The 19,963-nt window shown below is 34.9% G+C and overlaps 1 protein-coding gene across 1 annotated transcript in view; it reads left to right on the forward strand.

Moving 5' to 3' along the window:
• The window catches only part of Zcwpw2 (zinc finger CW-type and PWWP domain containing 2), a 136,225-nt gene that overhangs the window by 75,732 nt on the left and 40,530 nt on the right, over positions 1 to 19,963 (forward strand). Inside the window, exon 4 of the mRNA XM_071619606.1 lies at positions 7,652 to 7,766. Coding sequence (XP_071475707.1) covers positions 7,652 to 7,766 — 115 coding nt within the window. The remainder of the gene's footprint in view (positions 1 to 7,651; positions 7,767 to 19,963) is intronic.

A 19,963-nucleotide genomic window follows, 5' to 3' on the forward strand; every position in this document is an offset into this window, starting at 1 on the left:
AGGAATTTTCTCAGACATAGGGTGTTATCTTTCCCTGTCTAGCCATCTGTTTAGTCTCAAACCTCATCCTTACTCCAAACATTTCCAGGCTTATTCATCTGTCAAGAATAATCTTATTTATTCTCATAAGCTTACACCAATTTTTAGACTAATTATATTTATTTTATTAATCCCCCCCCAAGTTTAATAAAACTGATAGAGACAACTCAAGTTGTCAAAGTAATATAAATATAATAAAGCATGTGATATCCTCTCACGTACACAGGATTTACTGGAATTTGAAGCTAAGGGTGCCCACTCCTTCCTGTGGTCTCATATGAAGTCACTGGTCTTAATCCTTAATTTTATAAGCTTTTAGTTCCTAAAGTTTCCTAAATTTTGCCTTCAAAATTTCCTTTTTTTAAAAAAAAAAACAAAAACTTTATTTTATTTGTTCATTTTTATGTGGTGCTGAGGATTGAACCCATTGCCTCACACATGCCAGGCGAGCGCTCTACCACTGAGCCACAACCCCAGCCCTTAAAATTTCCTTCTTAATAGTGTATTTCCAAACTTTTTGTGTCCTATTTTGGGGTGGGAGATCAGCTCACTTAAAAGTTCTGAAATTAATATATACACCTTGGTTTTAGTAAAAGATCTAAGTCTTTTAGAACCCCAAGCTGATGACAAAAATAATTTGCAAAGTGAGGCACAAAATTGTGTATGCAGGACTTACAGAGGAGGTGCCAAAACGTGCCTGGCAATTTACGTGAAGATATAAAAGTCAGATGTTGAACGTACAGGAATTTCTTAAAAGAAAATGTCAGTGTGCTGTGGAATTTTTCTACATCTCTTCCTTCCCCACGTTAGGGAAAGGAATGATGGTAATTTTCCTTCATTTCATGTGTAATATAAGAGTTGTTGTATTTTTGTTTTTGTTTTAGTTCTTGTTTTTAATTTTGAATGCTTAGTGAATCATGTATCCTGGAGCTTAAACAATACAGCATACTTGTATTCATTTACCCCTTGAGAAATTTACAAGGTGAGAGTTTCTGTTCATTACAGCTAAAGAAGCATGGAGGCCACTGAGAATGGCCAACATTCCCACTGTTTTCAGAGGCAATGATGCATACCTGGGAATAGTCAGAGGTCATCTTAAAAGGGTGTCCACTTAAGAGAGCTTCCTGTCCCCATGCAGGCTAAGCAGAAAGATGCAGAAAACTGGTAATGCAATATGCATTGAAATCAACCACCTGAAAGAAAGGCATTGCCCTCTCAAGGGAGCTTCAGTCAAATGTATCTGGTTGGGAGACAGAATTCTCAGAAAATCCACAAAGCACCCCACAATATAAAATACTTTATAGCCCTGAAAGCACCAACTAACTCCACCTTGCCCTAACAGCAGACAAACAAATGTTTTTTAAAAATTTCTTTTCTGTTCCGTACATATCTTTCAACCCCAGAGAACACAGAAAATGTGATGGGAGAAGGAAAAGCACAAGGACAAGGAGAACCACTTTGCAGCCTAAAGTGTACCTCTAGTTTGTGGAGCACAGGAGCTTTAACTTGAATGAAAATTTGGAATTTTGTCTCTTACATGCAGTGGACATTTTCGTTTTTTAACTTTGGGGGACTAAAAATAATCAGAGGGTGTTTCATTACTTGGATATTAGCAGAAAAGTCATACAGCCTGTTGGAAATATTAGCAAAAGATTAAAAAACATCTAGATTCTGTTTGAAAAATTGAGTAGAAATATATTTTTTTACATTCCTATTTTGAATAGTATTTGACTTTAAACAATTCTTTTTCAAATCTGAACTTAATTATCTAATTAACTTCTGGCTGGAAAGGTAAATGTAAATGTTTTCGCATTTTTTAAAGGTAGTTTTTGCCTTAGTTTGGATTTATTTATAAAATATCATTGTTTGCTTACTTTGTTTTCAGAATATAAATTTTCAAGTTGAACATTTATTTCATGAAATACTATAGTATTTTAAAATTGTACTGTTTTTCAGTGTTACGACTGTAAATCATTTATGCATGATATTAATTCATGAAAAACTTTATCCTAGTAATTAGTATAGGGAATGAATCTATTATGTTTAGTGAGATACTGACTCTGCTTATTTCTTGTCATCCCAGAGGTCATTCCTTGGCATATTTCAATTGAAAGATTATTGTAATGTTTTAAAGAGCTATGCTTTTTAAAATTTTTTTATTTGCTTTATTTAGTTATACATGACAGTAGAATGCATTCATGCACTTTGATATATCATACATAGATGGGATATAATTTCTCATTTTTCTGATTTACATGTTGTAGAATCACATTGGTGATGCAGTCATATATATTTACATAAAGTAATAATGTCTGTTTTGTTCTACTATCCTATCCCCACAGCCTCTCCCCTCCCTTCCCTTCACTCTTCTCTAACCAATCTAAAGTAACTCTGTTCTTCCTTAGGGCTCCCTGCCTTATTGTGAATTAGCATCTGCATATTAGAGAAAACATTGGGCTTTGTTTTTGGGATTGGCTTATTTCACTTAGCAAGATATTCTCCAACTTCATCCATTTACCAGCAAATGTCATAAAGAGCTATGTTTATGAAGATGATTGCAAACTTTTTTTGGTACCTTCTGTGGAATGACTCAATTAAATAAATGTGAATCAGTTCAACATGTCTTAAACGAGTTCATGAACTCATTTGACTGAATATTTTATATAGAGGAAAATTTGCTGTTTAGGGGGAAATATAGGATTTTTAAAAATAAGTTGAATTAATATGACTATTTAAAATTGTCCTAATTGCTAATATAATTATCCAAAGAAAGAAGCAAACATGAATAGATAGGAAAGGAAGAAAAAAATTACATTATTAGCAGATGATTATATACCTGGGAAACCCATGGAACTCAAATGAAAAACTGTTTTAAACAAAGCTGTTATAAATAATAGAAAAGCTGTTAAGAAGTTAGCAGGGTGTTCCACATCTGTAATCCCAGCTATGTGGGAAGCTGAGGCAGGAAGTTCACAAGTTCAAGGCCAGTGTCAGCAACTTAGAAGACCCTATCTCAACAAAAAATTTAAAAAGTGCCAGGGATGGAATTCAGTGGTAGCATGGACAAGAACTTGGATTTAAAGCTTCAATAGTTAAAACATTTTTTTTTTTACTAACAATGATTTGACAGATTGATAGAACAGTGGAGTCTACAAATAAAAGTATTTGGAAGAACAGTTATGGGCAAGGTCATATTTAGTAAAAGCTGGGCCCAGTATTGTGAGCCTGTTGTTCTAACTACTCAGGAGGTTGAGGTAGGAGGATTACTTGAGCCCAGGAATTTGACATCAGACTGGGCTATGTAGCTAGACCCCCATCTTTAAATACTTAAATAAAAAAGTAAATAAGAAAAAAGTAAAATGGTTTTGTTTGTAAATGGTGTGGGTACAAATAGCTTTCTTGAGAAAAATGAATTTGGAATTATAAATCATACATACATCCATATTTAGTTCTAGAAAAATGAAAGGTTTAAATGTACAAAAAGAAAAATCAGAAGTACTAAAAGATAAACTATAAACAGGAAAATAATTGTAACATCTAAAGCAAAGGGCCAATCCCTTTAATGTGTAAAAATTTTTTACAAATCAATAAGAAATACCATTATAGATCTTAACGGAGTACTTGAACAGTCATTCCTTAGAAAGGAAAATATAAATTGCTTTTAAAAATAATGAAAAATGGTCCAAATTGAAGAAATGAAAATGATCATAGAAAGAAATTATTATTTTTCCTTAAAAAATGTACCACATATCTAAAAACTTAAAACAGAAGTATTCTTCAGGATGTAAGGAAATATATTGTATGTGGTATCATAGATTGCAACCTCCTCATTCAAGAGTAATTTCACAGTAGCTTCTAAAATTTAAAATATGCATACATTAAATCTGGCTATTTAATGTCTAAAAATGTATCCTTTAATAGACTTTCAAATGGGCAAAATATCATATGGATAAAATTTTCATTGAAGCATTGTTTCAAATTGTCTAATGTTAGAAACAACCTAAATGTTCATCACTAGGGCATTGTTCCCAGGCACAGTGGAGACATATCTGTAATCCCAGTGACTTTGGAGACTGAGGCAAGGAGGATTGCGAGTTCAAAGCCAGTCTCAGCAACTTGGTGAGGCCCTAAGTAACTTAGCAAGACCCTGTCTCAAAAAAAAAAAAAAATTAAAAGGGCTGGAGATATGGCTCAGTTGTTAAGCATCCCTGGGTTTAATCTCTATTATCAAAACAAACAAAATAAAAAACTAGGACATTTGTCAAATAGTGTACCTATGTATCTTGTATGTGGGTATGTATGTGTACATCTGTTTCCTCATTCCTTTGGTTGTCAGGCTTTAAGTACTGACAATTTCTCTCTCCCTCTCTCTCTTCCCCCCCTCCCCCTTTCTCCATGTGTGTGTAGAGAAAGAGATTACCAAATTTTATATTAATTCTCTCTCATGAATTTCCTTATCCAATTGATATTTGATATCTCCATTTGGATGTCAGAGTTATCCTTCTTATGGACATGAATATGAGACATCTTGTACTTGGCATGCCGAAACTCCTCATCTTCCTCCCTTTTTTGAGCCTACCTCATCTGAATGCATAGCAGTTTTCAACCTTTTACTCATTCAGCCTAAAAGCCCTAGAATCTTCCTCACTTTCTTTCATACTAGTTTTTGGTTGGTCCAGTAATTACTTTTGGTCAAATTACATCCAGAATCCTAACACTTTTCACCACAGGAGTTGCTACTTCATTAATCCACATCATCATCATTTCTTGCCTGGATTATTGCAGTGACTTCTAACTAGCTGTCCTGCTTCTCCACTTTTACCTGTACATTCTGTCCTCATCAATGCAACGAGAATAATTATTTTAAAACATTAGACAAAATCAAATGTTATTATTCCGATTATAACACTACAATAACATCTCTTTTGCTCAAAGTAATAGTCAAAGACCTTCTAGCAGCCTACAAGGACCTCCATGACCTGGCCCTTACTAATTTTCTGACATCATTCCCTATTACTCTCCCTCTATGTAATTCATCCTCTCAAACTGGATTTATGTGCATTAATGATAGGGGATTTTTTTTTTTTGCCTGAAATGCTCTTTCCTTGCATAGCTAAATAGCTAACTCCCCAGTCTCCTTCAGGTCTTCACTAAAATATTACCTTTTCAATGATTTATCCTGACCACTCTATTGCTTATCCCTCAGCATTTGTGATCACTCTTGTTTTGTCTTGTCTTTATTATATAGTACTTAGCACCTCTTATAGCTTTTACTCATTTGTTATGCTTGTAGTAGGTTGTTTGTCCTCACACGCTAGAATGTAAGTTTTATGCATTTTCTTCAATGATAGACCTTGAATATACAACATATATTGAATCAATAAGCAATTTGTAAGAAAAATTTAAAAAATATAAATATTCATGTCCTTCTAAAATATATGTTCATACAAATTATTTAAATGATTGTAAATACATACAATATCTCTGGAAGAATACAAAGGAAACTATTAATTATGTTTGCCTTTGTGATAAACAGTATCCGGGATGGGAAGGCAGGCGCATTACATACTATTAGAATTTGAACCAGTGACTTCTTGAATTAAAAAAAAAACAACCTACTTCAAAAATAAAATGCACAGTTGAGTCTAATCTGGTATTCAAAATTCTTTATAAAATAGAGCTTTTTGAGTTCCCTGAAAGTGTTCATTTGTATTACCACTAGGTGGCACATATCAACCAATAAGTTCTTAAAGGTTCCCAGGGAAGTTTGTTAAACAAAGCTTTCGGTTCCCTTAACTTACTCAAATTTATTTGAGCTATATCACATTGATTTTTTTTGGGGGGGAACACTTTTTAATACTATACCCATAGGTATAGCATCTCTCCCACCCTTTCTCACCAAGGAGCACTTTACCCAACTGAGCTTACATCCCAAGCCCTCCTTCCTTCCTTCCTTTCTTTCTTATTTATTTATTTAGTGACAGAGTCTCCTTGAGTTGTTGAGGGTCTCCCTACTTTGCCTAGGCTGGCCTTAAACTTGCAATCCTTTTACCTAAGCCTCCTAAGTCTAGGATTATAGATGTGAACCTTACCCAATTAGTAGCAACTGTTTAGTGCCATATAAGCTTTAGGTGATTTTTCACTATACTTTATTACTTAAAATCATGAAAACATTGGAATTGTAGAAGTACCTCAAATATGCAAAAGCTAGCTTAGATAATCTTTTTTTTTTTTTTTTTTTTTTGGCGGGGGGTTACCAGAGATTGATCTTAGGGACCACTGAGCCACATCCTCACCCAGCCCTTTAGAGATAGAGTCTCATTGAGTTGCTTAGTGCCTCAATAAGTTGCTGAGGCTAGCTTTGAACTCTCAATCCTCCTGCCTCAGCCTCCTGAGCTACTAGGATTACAGGTGTGTGCCACTGTACCTGGCTAGATATTCTTAAAAGTAATTTAAAATTTCCAGTTTCAATAAATTGAATCTGCCTATATCTTTTTACTAACAAATACCTTAATGAATGAAATTTGTAGATCCTGTGTACAAAGGTGTACTTTTATTTGATAATATTGTTTTACTGCCTTTATATAAAATTAATCAACATCCAAAACAAAAGTAGCAATCACTTTCTGAATGCTTTTATAGTATGCAATGAGGTGTTAAGCAAATGAGTACTGTAGAAGTTACAAAGATGAAATATTATTTATTTCCTTTATCTTTGTAGGTTGTTCATTGTATGATGGTGACAGTCATGAGCACAAATAGCTATAATACAAGTCATAATGTAAAACACCATTAAATGAAATAATAACTGCAATAGGAGTAGATAGTTGATATTAATTTGGGGATTCCAAGAATATTGGTGGCATTTGAGAAGAGCTTTATATATAGTTTCATTCTATAAATTGAATATAGATGCTATAGTAATTTATATTTCTATGTAAAGGGTGAATTATGTTCTATGTCTGAGATAAAGTTATGATCTTTATACATAGATGGCAAATATGAATGAATAGAATGAATATCTATGTTTTTATGATGGTAAAATTTTCCAAAAAAAAAGTGGCATGCATTTTATAAATTGTAACAAAAAACATGGAAACCTTTCTGGCATTTTTTTTAAAGTTTCGAAAAATTATTTGATTAGATAATATTTATAGTCAGCTTTAACCCATGGATTCTTCATTTTCTAAAAAACTAAGTAAGCATGTAGAAAATGTGCTCTACCTTCATTGCAATTCTTTTTTCGTTCTTATATTCTAAAAAACTATTACCTATTACATAAGGCTCATGGAAGTTTATGGTGCACATATTATTAATATTCACATTTTCCAGATAACCAGGCACAAAAAGTTTAAGAAACCTTCTAAATATAAGATGAATCATAATATAAGCTCAGTGAGCTAAGCATCTGACTCTTTTGACTATTAGCTTGCAAAATTCCTACAACTGCACTAAACTGTTAAGTCATAAAGCAACAATCACAGACCAAAGTCTGAGTAATATATTATACAATGCTCAAAGTAGATTTACTTCCAGCTCAATAGGTAAGTTTGGATTTTAAAATAAAATTACATATTTAAAAATATATCTTATTCTTTTTTGTATTTTTTAGCCAGGAAAATGTACAAATAAAAAGAAGTGGTATAAAAGTGCACTTCAAGAAGCATATCTATTCTATGGATATTCTCATGAGCAAAGACTGGAAATGTGCTGCCTGTCAAAGCAGGGTATATGAGTTTTTTGTTTTTACCACCCCAAAGAAGGATTTATTTATTTATTTAAAATGTTTACACATTTTAAAATCTCTGTATCTTTATAGGGAGATACTATGTCTGTGTCCATTGGAAAATAATTTTGCATTAATTAATAGCATGTATTTTGTCCTTGGAAGCTACTTTTGATGACAAAAAATATATTCTGTTAAAAACTGGGATAGTAATTAATGCTTCTGGTTATCTTTTTTATCTGTGCAGGTCCTCTTGTATATTTCAAAACCAATATAAATAATTCAAAATTAGAAACCATAGCTTTAAAACATACTTCTGATATGATAATTTTACTTGGATATGTATATTTTTTCAGAACATAGTATTTTGAAAATGTTTTATTTTTAAGTAAATTCAAGCCAGGAATAAAAGATGAACTATTATAATTAAGTAAAAATCTATTTCAAAGAAAATTCTCTTGAATCATAAATGTTATGGTTTATTTCTTAACCTAATTCATTAGAAAGATTATAATAGATATAACACATATTAAGTCTAAAAGATTATGATTGTCACATAAAAATGATAATTTTCAATAAACTTAAATATGTTGTAATTTTTTTTAACTTAGTCATCATAATTTTTATGTTTCACAAGGCCCCTTCTTTCTTTAGTACCTTAATTTCTAAAAAAGATTGCTCTGTGGGAAGATCTGGCCTTCAGTGATGACTAAATTTCAAAGAAATAGTGATTATTTTCTCCTTTGGAAAAGTTTTATGTATATTTTCAGTTAATTTATATGAAAATATTTTATTTGAGAAAAAGTTTAAATGTAACCCAACCACTTAAATTTAGGTTTTAAAGAAAATAAGTAGGTTTGAAAAGAATGGAAAAAGAATGATAAGCACACCACACAGGTTTATTCTGAAACCAGGAGAAGAGACATTTATTGCCACAAATGCAATTTTATTCCTTGTGCTGAAAATATAATGTCTGTGTTTATTAGCAATAAAGGTTGAACTTACTCTATTGTCACAAATACAATTTTGTGTCTTGCACAGACTATATACAGTTATCTTGTTTAACTACAATAGGCCTTGAAATATTTTTAACCATTAATACCTTTAAGTAATATAGTCATTTACTTTAAAGTTATATTACATCTATCTCCCACTCACAATACACTTGCTCTCACAATAAGTTTTGGAAATATATCTTGGCCAAGGTGTGTGCCAGGCTACTTCTGCCTTATGTCCTTTGGCATTTTCTATTCCGAGATCCTGAGGAGGCATATTTTTTGTTTGATTTTTTAGCAGTAGCTCATTTTCTTGATGAAAGTTTGATGATTTCTGCATGCAGAATTTGTAAAATTTAGTGTGATTCTTGGGAGCCATAAGCTGAAATGCTTTCATTTTTGTCCTCCAGGTGGCTAGAGTGGGGGAACATGAACAGATATCTAGGAGTTCCATCTTTACTATAGCAAGCTCACTCAGAGTCAGTATCTCTAAAATAGTCAATTTAATCCTTTGGTCTGCTTAGCATACAGTGTGGATTCTGGTACAGTATTTGACTTCTTATGTGTTCAAAAGTACTTTTGAGAGATAATTAGCCATTAATAAGATATTTCACAAAAGATGAGTACCTTAGAGACAACTCATTTATTTCATTCCAGCAAATTTGAGGATTTCTTCACCTAACAATTGCTTATTCTAACACAGAAATAATTCTACTAATATTTAGCTCGTATTCTTTGTACTCTACAGAAATTGGCACACTCTGATATCTGATATAAGTCTTTCATTGTTGAAATATGCAGGATCATTAAATAATATGTAAATAAGATTCAATCAGACTATAACAAATTTCAAAGTTCTGTCTACATGATTTAGTTGCTCTTTTTTGTTGTTGTTCTTGAATTAACTATTGCTCCAACTTGGCGATTCTTTAAGTGGGGCTTGAAAGCTTTTTATAGGAACATTCATTATAATAGTATTTTTAAAAAATAGTATTTTAAAAATATAATAGTATTTTTATAATAGTATTTTAATCCCACTAACACTCAACAATCACTGATCCTTTTGTTACTATCTCCATAGTTTTGCCCTTTCCAAAATGTCATATAGTTAGACTTAAGTATGTAGCCTTTTCATATGGCTTCTTTCACATAGTAACATGCATTTATGTTTCCATGGTTTTTATAGCTCACTTAATTTTAGTACTAAATAATATTCCATTGCTTAGGATATAATGAATTATAGGATATAATGAATGTAATCTCTTTCTAACTCAGTTTCAAGATTTTTGTATTGCTTGTAAGATTGATATTTCCTTTTAAAAAATATTTTTAGTTGTAAATGGACACAGTACTTTTATTTATTTATTTTATGTGGTGCTGAGAATTGAACCCAATGCATCACATGTGGTAGGCAAGCATCTACCATTGAGCTACAACCCCAGTCCCAAGATTAATATTTTCTTACGTGGACTACATTTTATATGTTGAGCACATATAGGGATTAAACCTGGAACCTCATGCATGCCAGGCAAGTACTATACCATTTAGTTTTACCCCCTGCCTCATGCTCTGTGTTTTAGAGTGGATGTGCCTATCTCTAAAAGTTTCCCCTCAGGATTATTCATTTCTTAAAATAGGCTTTATTTTTAGAGCAGTTTTGGAATGAGTGGAAAGTACCAGAGTTCCCGTGCACTTCTTACAGCCTCACCCACTGTCAGCATTTCATGGTTTAGTTGTTATATCATTATCCTCCAAACTCCATAGTTTACTTTAAGTGTTACTGCTAGTATTATTCTGTGGGTTTTAACAAATATATAATCACATGTATTCACCATTGTAGTATCACATACAGTAATTTCACTGCCTTAAATATCTCCTGTGCTCCACCTATTCATCTCCCCCTCCTACTAACTCTCAACAATCACTTATCCTTTTGTTACTATCTCCATAGTTTTGCCTTTTCCAAAATGTCATATAGTTAGACTTAAGTATGTAGCCTTTTCATATGGCTTCTTTCACATAGTAACATGCATTTATGTTTCCTCCATGTCTTTATGTGGTTTTTATAGCTCACTTAATTTTAGTACTGAATAATATTCCATTGCTTATATGTACTATAGTTTATCATTCAACCTCTTAGGAACATCTTAATTGCGTCCAAGTTTTGTCAGATATGAATAAATATACTGTAAACATTAAAGCACAAGTTTTTGTGTCAGCATAAGTTTTCAGTCCCTTTTGGAAAATGCCAAGAGGCATGATTCCTGATCAAATGATGAGAATTAGTTTTATAAGAAATCATCATACTGCTTTCTAAAGTGGCTGTACCACATTGCATTTCCATCAGCAATAAATGAGAGATCTTATTGTTTCACATTTTCACCATAATTTGGTGTTGTCAGTTTTTTTGGGGTTTTAGCCATTCTTATAGGTATGTAGTATTTTCTTGCTGTTTAATTTACAATTCCCTAATTACATATAGTGTTGAATATCCCTTCATATGTTTATTTGCCATCTTTATATTTTCTTTGGTGAGGAATCTATTCAGATCTTTTGCACAATTTTAAATAAATTGTTCATTGTCTTAGAGTTTTAAGAGTACTTTTAGCTGAGGATGCTGATGCAAACCTATAATCTCAGCAGCTTGAGAAGCTAAGGCAGGAATAGCTAGAGCTTAAGGTCAGCCTCAGCAATGTAGTGAATCCTTCAGCAACTTAATAAGACCCTCTTTCAAAATAAAAATAAATAAATAAATGCCCGTGAATCAAATACCTGGTACCTAAATAAATAAATAAATAGTTCTTAGCATATTTTGAATACTAGCCCTTTATCAGGTATGCATTTTGCAAACATTTTCTCCATTCTACAGAAGGTCTTTTCATTATCTTTTTTTATTGATTTAAAAAACATAAATGACAGCAGAATGCATTACAATTCTTATTACATGTATACCGTACAATTTTTCATATCTCTGGTTGTATATAAAGTATGTTGACACCAATTCATGTCTTCATACATGTACTTTCTTTGTTTGTTTGTTTGTTTTACTTTCTTTTTTTAAATTTTTATTGTTGGTTGTTCAAAACATTACATAGTTCTTGATATATCATATTTCACACTTTGATTCAAGTGGGTTATGAACTCCCATTTTTACTCCATATACAGATTGCAGAATCACATCAGTTACACATCCATTGATTTACATATTGCCATACTAGTGTCTGTTGTATTCTGCTGCCTTTCCTATCCTCTACTATCCCCCCTTCCCTCCCCTCCCCTCCCCTCTTCTCTCTCTGCCCCCTCTACTGACATTCATTTGTCCAGAATTTTATTGAGGATTTTTGCATCTAGGTTCATTAGAGATATTGGTCTGTAGTTTTATTTCTTTGAAGTGTCTTTGTCTGGTTTAGGTATCAGCGTGATGTTGGCCTCGTAGAATGAATTTGGAAGTTCTCCCTCTTTTTCTATTTCCTGAAATAGCTTGAAAAGTATTGGTATTAGTTCCTCTTTAAAGGTTTTGTAAAACTCTGCTGTATACCCATCCGGTCCTGGGCTTTTCTTAATTGGTAGTCTTTTGATGGTTTCTTCTATTTCCTCAATTGATATTGGTCTGTTTAGGTTGTCTATATCCTCCTGACTCAATCTGGGCAGATCATATGACTTAAGAAATTTATCGATGCCTTCACTATCTTCTATTTTATTGGAGTATAAGGATTCAAAATAATTTCTGATTGTCTTCTGTATTTCTGAAGTGTCTATTGTGATATTGCCTTTTTCATCCCGTATGCTAGTAATTTGAGTTCTCTCTCTTCTTCTCTTCATTAGCATGGCTAAGAGTCTGTCAATTTTATTTATTTTCTCAAAGAACCAACTTTTAGTTTTGTCAATTTTTTCAATTGTTTCTTTTGTTTTGATTTCATTAATTTCAGCTCTGATTTTAATTATTTCTTGCCTTCTACTTCTTTTGCTGTTGTTTTGCTCTTCTTTTTTTTAGGATTTTGAGATGAAGTATGAGATCATTTATTTGTTGGTTTTTTCTTTTTTAAGGAATGAACTGCAAGCAATGAATTTTCCTCTTAGAACTGCTTTCAATGTGTCCCATAGATTCCGATATGTTGTGTCTGTGTTTTCATTTATCTCTAAGAATTTTTTAATTTCCTCCTTGATGTCTTCTATAACCCATTGATCATTCAGTAACCTATTGTTCATTCTCCAAGTGATGCATGATTTTTCGTTCCTTCTTTTATCATTGATTTTCAGTTTCATTCCATTATGATCAGATAAGATGCATGGTATTATCTCTACTCCTTTCTATTGTCTAAGAGTTGCCCTGTGACATAATATATGATCTATTTTTGAGAAGGATCCATGTGCTGCTGAGAAAAAAGTGTAATTGCTTGATGTTGGGTGGTATATTCTATATATGTCAATTAAGTCTAGGTTATTAATTGTGTTATTGAGTTCTATAGTTTCCTTATTCAACTTTTGTTTGGAAGATCTGTCCAGTGGTGAGAGAGGTGTGTTGAAGCCTCCCATGATTATTGTATGGTGGTCTATTAGACTCTTGAACTTGAGAAGAGTTTGTTTAATGAACATAGCTGCACCATTGTTTGGGGCATATATATTTATGATTGTTATGTCTTGTTGGTGTATGGTTCCCTTGAGCAGTATGTAGTGTCCCTCTTTATCACTTTTGATTAACTTTGGCGTGAAATCTATTTTATTTGATATGAGTATGGACACTCCTGATTGTTTCCGAAGCCCATATGAGTGATATGATTTTTCCCAACCTTTCACCTTCAGCCTATGTATGTCTTTTCCTATCAAATGCGTCTCCTGTAGGCAGCATATTGTTGGGTCTTGTTTTGTGATCCATTCTACTAGCCTGTGTCTCTTAATTGGTGAGTTTAAGCCATTAACATTTAGGGTTATTATTGAGATATGGGTTGTTCTTCCAGCCATATTTGTTTATTTATATTACTAAACATGGTTTTTTTCCTCTTTGATTATTTTTCCCCCCTTTACTGTCCTACCTCCCACTGTTGGTTTTCATTGTTATTTTCCATTTCCTCTTCCTGTAATGTTTTGCCGAGGATGTTTTGAAGAGATGGTTTTCTAGCTGCAAATTCTTTTTAACTTTTGTTTATCGTGGAAGGTTTTAATTTCATCTTCCATCCTGAAGCTTAATTTCGCTGGATACACAATTCTTGGTTGGAACCCATTTTCTTTCAGTGTTTGAAATATGTTATTCCAGAATCTTCTAGTTTTCAGAGTCTGTGTTGAAAGATCAGCTGTTATCCTGATTGGTTTACCCCTAAATGTAATCTGCTTCCTTTCTCTTGTAGCTTTTAAAATTCTCTCCTTATTCTGTATGTTGGGCATCTTCATTATAATGTGTCTAGGTGTGGATCTCTTATGATTTTGCACATTCGGCGTCGTGTAGGCTTCTAGGATTTGGGAATCTGTCTCATTCTTCAAGTCTGGGATGTTTTCTCGTATTATTTCATTGAATAGATTCCTCATTCCTTTGATTTGGACCTCTATACCTTCCTGTATCCCAATGACTCTTAAGTTTGGTCTCTTAATGTTATCCCATATTTCTTGGATGTTCTGCTCATGGTTTCTTAACAGTCTTGCTGAGCTGTCTATGTTCTTTTCAAGTTGAAATACTTTGTCTTCATTGTCGGATGTTCTATCTTCTAAGTGTTCTACTCTGCTGGTAGTATTCTCAATTGAGTTTTTAAGTTGGTTTATTGCTTCCTGCATTTCTAGGATTTCTGTTTGTTTGTTTTTTATAACCTCTATCTCCCTGTATAGTTGATATTTTGCTTCCTGGATTTGTTTATGTAATTCATTGTCGAAGTGATCTTTTATTGTCTGATTTTGCTGTCTAATGTCTTCCTTGAGACTCCAGATCATCTGAAGCATGTATATCCTGAATTCTTTATCTGACATTCCATCTGCTGCAGCTATTACCTCTTCTAAAGTTGAGTTGACCTGCATTGCTTGTGGTCCTTTCTTTCCTTGTCTTTTCATACTGCTCGCGTTTCTTTCTGCTTGGTGAAACTGTTGTGTTTTTGAAATTTTCCCCCTATATATTTATATTGCTGTTGTATAGTTGAAAAGTCTCCCTTGCAGGGGTGGGCGGCGGCTGTGCTCCTCCTCCAATTGGGGTGATCTGTCTACCACGCTGACGGGCCGCTGGGCCTGTTGTGCCAGTCGATCGCAGGTCTGCCTACTTTGCAGGCGCGGGAGGCGGCTCTGCTCTGCCCCTACTCCAATTGGGGTGACGTGACTACCATGCCGGCAGGCCGCTGGGGCTGTTCCGGGCGCGGGCAGCGGCTCTGCTCTGCCCCTACTCCAATTGGGGTGACGTGACTACCGCGCCGGCGGGCCGCTGGGCCTGTTCCGGGCGTGGGCGAAGGCTCTGCTCTGCCCCTACTCCAATTGGGGTGACGTGTGTACCACGCCGGCAGGCCGCTGGGCCTGATCCGCCTGTCGGTTCCAGGTCTGCCTACCTTGCAGGCGCGGGCAGCGGCTCTGCTCTGCCCCTCCTACCACGCCCGCAGTCCGCTGGGCCTGTTCTGCTGGTCGGTCGCAGGTCTGCCTACCTTGCGGGCGCGGGTGGCGGCTCTGCTCTGCCCCTACTCCAATTGGGGTGACGTGACTACCGCGCCGGCGGGCCGCGGGCGGCTGCTCTGCTCTGCCCCTCTGGCTTGATGACAAAGTGAGAGAGACTCGGGTGTTTGTGACTCACTTTCTTTACCAGGAGACCAACTGTTTCTGTCGCAGCTGGTATCGATGAAGTTCTCTCCTCCGCCACTTTCTGATGACATCAGATCTCTGCCATGTTGGTATCCCATGCGAATGGCAGCATTTCCTTCCCTTTGCCGGGTGACCAAAGCAACGGGTGAGTCCTGACCGGCCCTCACAAGCCCCGTCTCAATCCTGTTGCCACTGCGTATGAAGGCTCGGTTGGTATTTACCTCCACAGTATTCAGCAGGGCCCGGACCGAGAAGCAGTTTCCGCGGGTTCTTTAGCCCTGGGCCAGAGCAGTTCCGGGAGTCGGAATTCGGCCGCTCCGGGCTCAGTGTATGTTCTGATAGGAGCAGGCTCCAAGAAGCAGTTTCCGCAGGTTCTTTATTACTGAGCCTGAGTAATTTGTCTGCGAGATGCAGGCGAATGGCAACCTGAAATTACCTGTTCTATGGCTGAATGAGCTGTGATCAGTCGAAAACAGGGATGGTGACGTCAGCTCTCCAAGATGGTGGCCGCTGGCTTCCTCTGTGGTCTGACCGGTGTGGAGAACCGAATTGGACCGCTTCCTTCCCCCATCTCAAACCCAGAATTCAGCCCTGAGCACGGTGATTGCACAGCTGGCATAAGCCCGCAGAATCCACAGCGCTGTATCTTTGCGTTGCTATCTCGTCGTTTCCCAGCGCGCGCCGCAGACTCTAGCCGCCGGGCGATTTGCTGAATAAGCAGCGTGACCCTCCGTGCGGACAAATCTCTCGCGTTTGAGCCCCCGTAGCTGATCCTCGTGTGATGGAAATCCTTCCTCTAGGTTTTGGAGCACCCCAATTTTGCTGGAAATTCCTAACAAGATAGCTTTTAGCCGTTCTAACTCATCATTCTCCCGCACAGTGACGCGGTACACGGGGCTGATGCATTCCCTTCGCAGCCATCTTCCATCCCCCATCCATACATGTACTTTGGATGATGATGTCTATCACATTCCACCATCCTTGCTATTCCCCTGCCCACTCCCTTTCCCTCCCACCCCTCTGCCCTATCTAGAATTCATCAATTCCTCCCATGCTCTCCCTCCCTACCCCACTAAGAGTCAGCCTCCTTATATCAGAGAAAACATTTTACATTTGTTTTTGGGGGTATTGGCTAACTTCACTTAGCATTATCTTCTCCAGTGCCATCCATTTACCTGCAAATGCCATGATTTTATTCTCTTTTATTGCTGAGTATTTTCCAGAGCAGATGTTTTTAATTTTGAAGTTGAGTTTATCATTTCTTTCATGGACCATGCCCTTTATATTGTATTTAAAATGTCATTGCCATGTCCAAGATCATCTAGATTTTCTTCTTATTGTATTAGTCAGCTTTCTGTCACTGTAACAAAATACCTGAAATAGTGAACTTATACAGAGTAAAGTTGTTTTTTGTTTTTTTTTTTAATTTTGGCTTACAGTTTAGAGGTTCCAGTAGATATCAAGTGGACCCATTGCTTTTAGGTCTTTCATGAGATACCTTTTTGAGTGGATGTGCTTATCTCTAGCTTTTTTTTTGCTAGTATTATCCACTTTAAAAAAATAGACAGTCTGGGTCCACAGAAAAGTGAGTAGAAGGTACATACAGCTCCCATATATTTTCTGAAGTTACCACACACAGCCTCCTCACTCAACATTTCACAACACATAGTTCATTTGTTACAGTTGATGAATCCACATTGACATATCATTAGCACCCGAAGGAACAATGACAGGGAACATGTTCTAGAGTAAAGTACTTGCCTTATGGCCTGGAAGGAAAAGAAATGGAAAAAGGAAATGGCCAAGGTCCCACAAACTTCTTTGAGGGCATCTCCAGTAATGTAAAGACTTTCCACCAGGCCACACCTCCTGAAGCATTACCCTTCAACACATGGGCCTTTGGGGGACATTCAGATCAAAATGTATTGGCTGTGTACTAGGAATTTTATAGTTTGCATTTTATATTAAGTTTTAGAACCTATTTGAGATTAATTTTTGTGAAGGGTATAAGATCCATGTCTATATTCATATTTTTTTGCATGTAAATGTCCAGTTATTCTGATACTATTTCTTGAAAAGACTATGTTTTTGCTTTATTGTATTGCCTTTGCTCTTTTGTCAAATATCTGCTATCTTTATGTGGGTCTGCTTCTGGACTACCTTCTGTTTCATTTATTTGTGTAATCTTTTATCAGTATCAAACTATTTTGATTACTTTAGCTTTATAGTAAGTCTTGAAGTTGGGTAATACCAGTTCTCCAACTTTTTTCATCTTCAAAAATATGTTGGTTATTTTGGTCTTTTTTTCTCTCCATTTAACCTTATAATCAGTTAACTGATATCCACAAAATAAATTGCTGAAACTTTTGTTTGGAATTGCATCATCCATAAATCAAGTTAAGAACAATTAACATCATAACAATGTTTTTTTTCTAATCATGAACATAGAATGTCTCGATGATGATGATGATGATGATGATGATTTTGTGGTGCTGGGGATCAAAACCAGGGTTTCTTGCATGCCAAGCAAGTTCTCTACCAATTGAGCTGCATCCGCAGTCCGTATTTCTTCATCATCATTATCATTATTATAATTATTATAATTATTTCTTCAGTTTTGTAGTTTTCCTTTAGATATTGTACATAGTTCATTGGATTTTTGCCAAACCATTTCATTTTGGGAATATTTATGTAAATGATAATGTGTTTTAATTTCAAATTCCACTTATTTGTTGTAGGTATATACAAGAGGGACTGACTTTTACATGAGATTATCCTTAACTTGGCTATGATCATTTATTAGTTCCAGGAGGTTTTGTTTTGTTTTGTTAATTCTTTTGTATGTTTTATAGACAATCAAACATCTATGAACAAACATGATTTTATTTTTTATTTGAAAACTTTGTTTTATTTCCTTTGTCTTATTTCATTAGCTAGAAACTCCATCACAATGTTTAAAAACAAGTGGTTTGAGGGAACATTATTTGATTGTCCTTGATCTTCATAGGAAATCGTCTAGTTTGTAATTACTAAATGAGATATTAGCCTTAGATGTTTTAAAATATGTTCTTGATCAAGTTGAGTAAGATCCTCTCTTAGTTTGCTAAGATTTTTATACTGAATGGTGTTGGATTTTTGTCAGTTGCTTTCCTCCCATCTACTGATATGATCATGTGATGGTTTTTCTTTGTGTTGGATTATATTAATTTAATTTCAAATGTTGAACTACCTTGCATCCTTGGGATAAGTCTCACTCGATCATGATGTATTATTTCTTTTACATTGTTGAATTTGATTTGCTAATATTTTGTTTCATTAAATATTTTTGTATCTTGTTCATAAGCAATATTGTTCTATAGTTTTCTATCCTTCCAGGATATTTATCTGTTTTTGGTATTAGTGAAAAACTGGCCTCATTGAATGAGGTAAGAAATATTTCCTCTACATCTGTCTCCTGAGTTTGTATACATAATTTCTTTCTCAAATATTTGGTAAAATTACCAGTGAAACCATTTGAGCTTTGTGCTTTTTATTTTGGAGTGTTATTATATTTATTCAGTTTAATATATGTGAATCCATTAAAATTTGCTGATTTTTCTTGTGGGAGTTTTGGCCAAGTGCATCTTTCATGAAAGTGATTCATTTAAATATGTTATCAAATTTGTTGATATAGAATCTGTGTTGATAAAATTTCTTTATTATCCTTTTAATGTCAATGGTAACTGAAAAGATGTCACCTTCTTTCATTTCCAGTGTTATAATTTGTGTCTTTTTCTTTTTCTTTTCTTTCTTGTTTGTTTGTTTGTAGTTAGCCTCAGTGGAGTCTTATTGATTATATTGATCTTTCAAAGAACTATCTCTTGGCTCTGTTGACTTTTTCTATTTACTTCCTGTTTTTAAACTACTTGATATATGCTATTTCTTCATTTCTTATTTTTTGCTTAATTTAGATTTAATCTGCTTTTCTTTTTCCAGTTTCCTAAATGAGATGCTTAGTTATTGGTTTTAGTACTTTCTTCCTCTCTGCTATGTATGCATTCATTACTGTAAATTTCCTTCCAAGCACTGGTTTTGCTGCATCCCATAACTTTTTAAAATTGATTAATCAATCTCTTTGTCCTAATTTGTTATTCATAACACCAAATGCATTTCAGTTCATTATACACAAATGAACCGAATTTTTTCATTTCTCTTGTTGTACACAAAGTAGAATCACACCATTCGTGTCTTCATACATGTACCTAGGGTAATGATGTCCATCTCATTCCACCATCTTTCTTACCCACATGCCTCCTCCCTACCCCTCCCTCCCTTTTGCTCTATCCAAAATTCCTCCATTCCTCCCATGCTCCCCCACCACCCCATTATGGATCAGCATCCACATATCAGAGAAAACATTTGCCCTTTGGTTTTGGGGGATTAGCTTACTTTACTTAGC

This window comes from Marmota flaviventris, chromosome 1, assembly GCF_047511675.1.
Source record: "Marmota flaviventris isolate mMarFla1 chromosome 1, mMarFla1.hap1, whole genome shotgun sequence".
Lineage (NCBI taxonomy): Eukaryota > Metazoa > Chordata > Mammalia > Rodentia > Sciuridae > Marmota > Marmota flaviventris.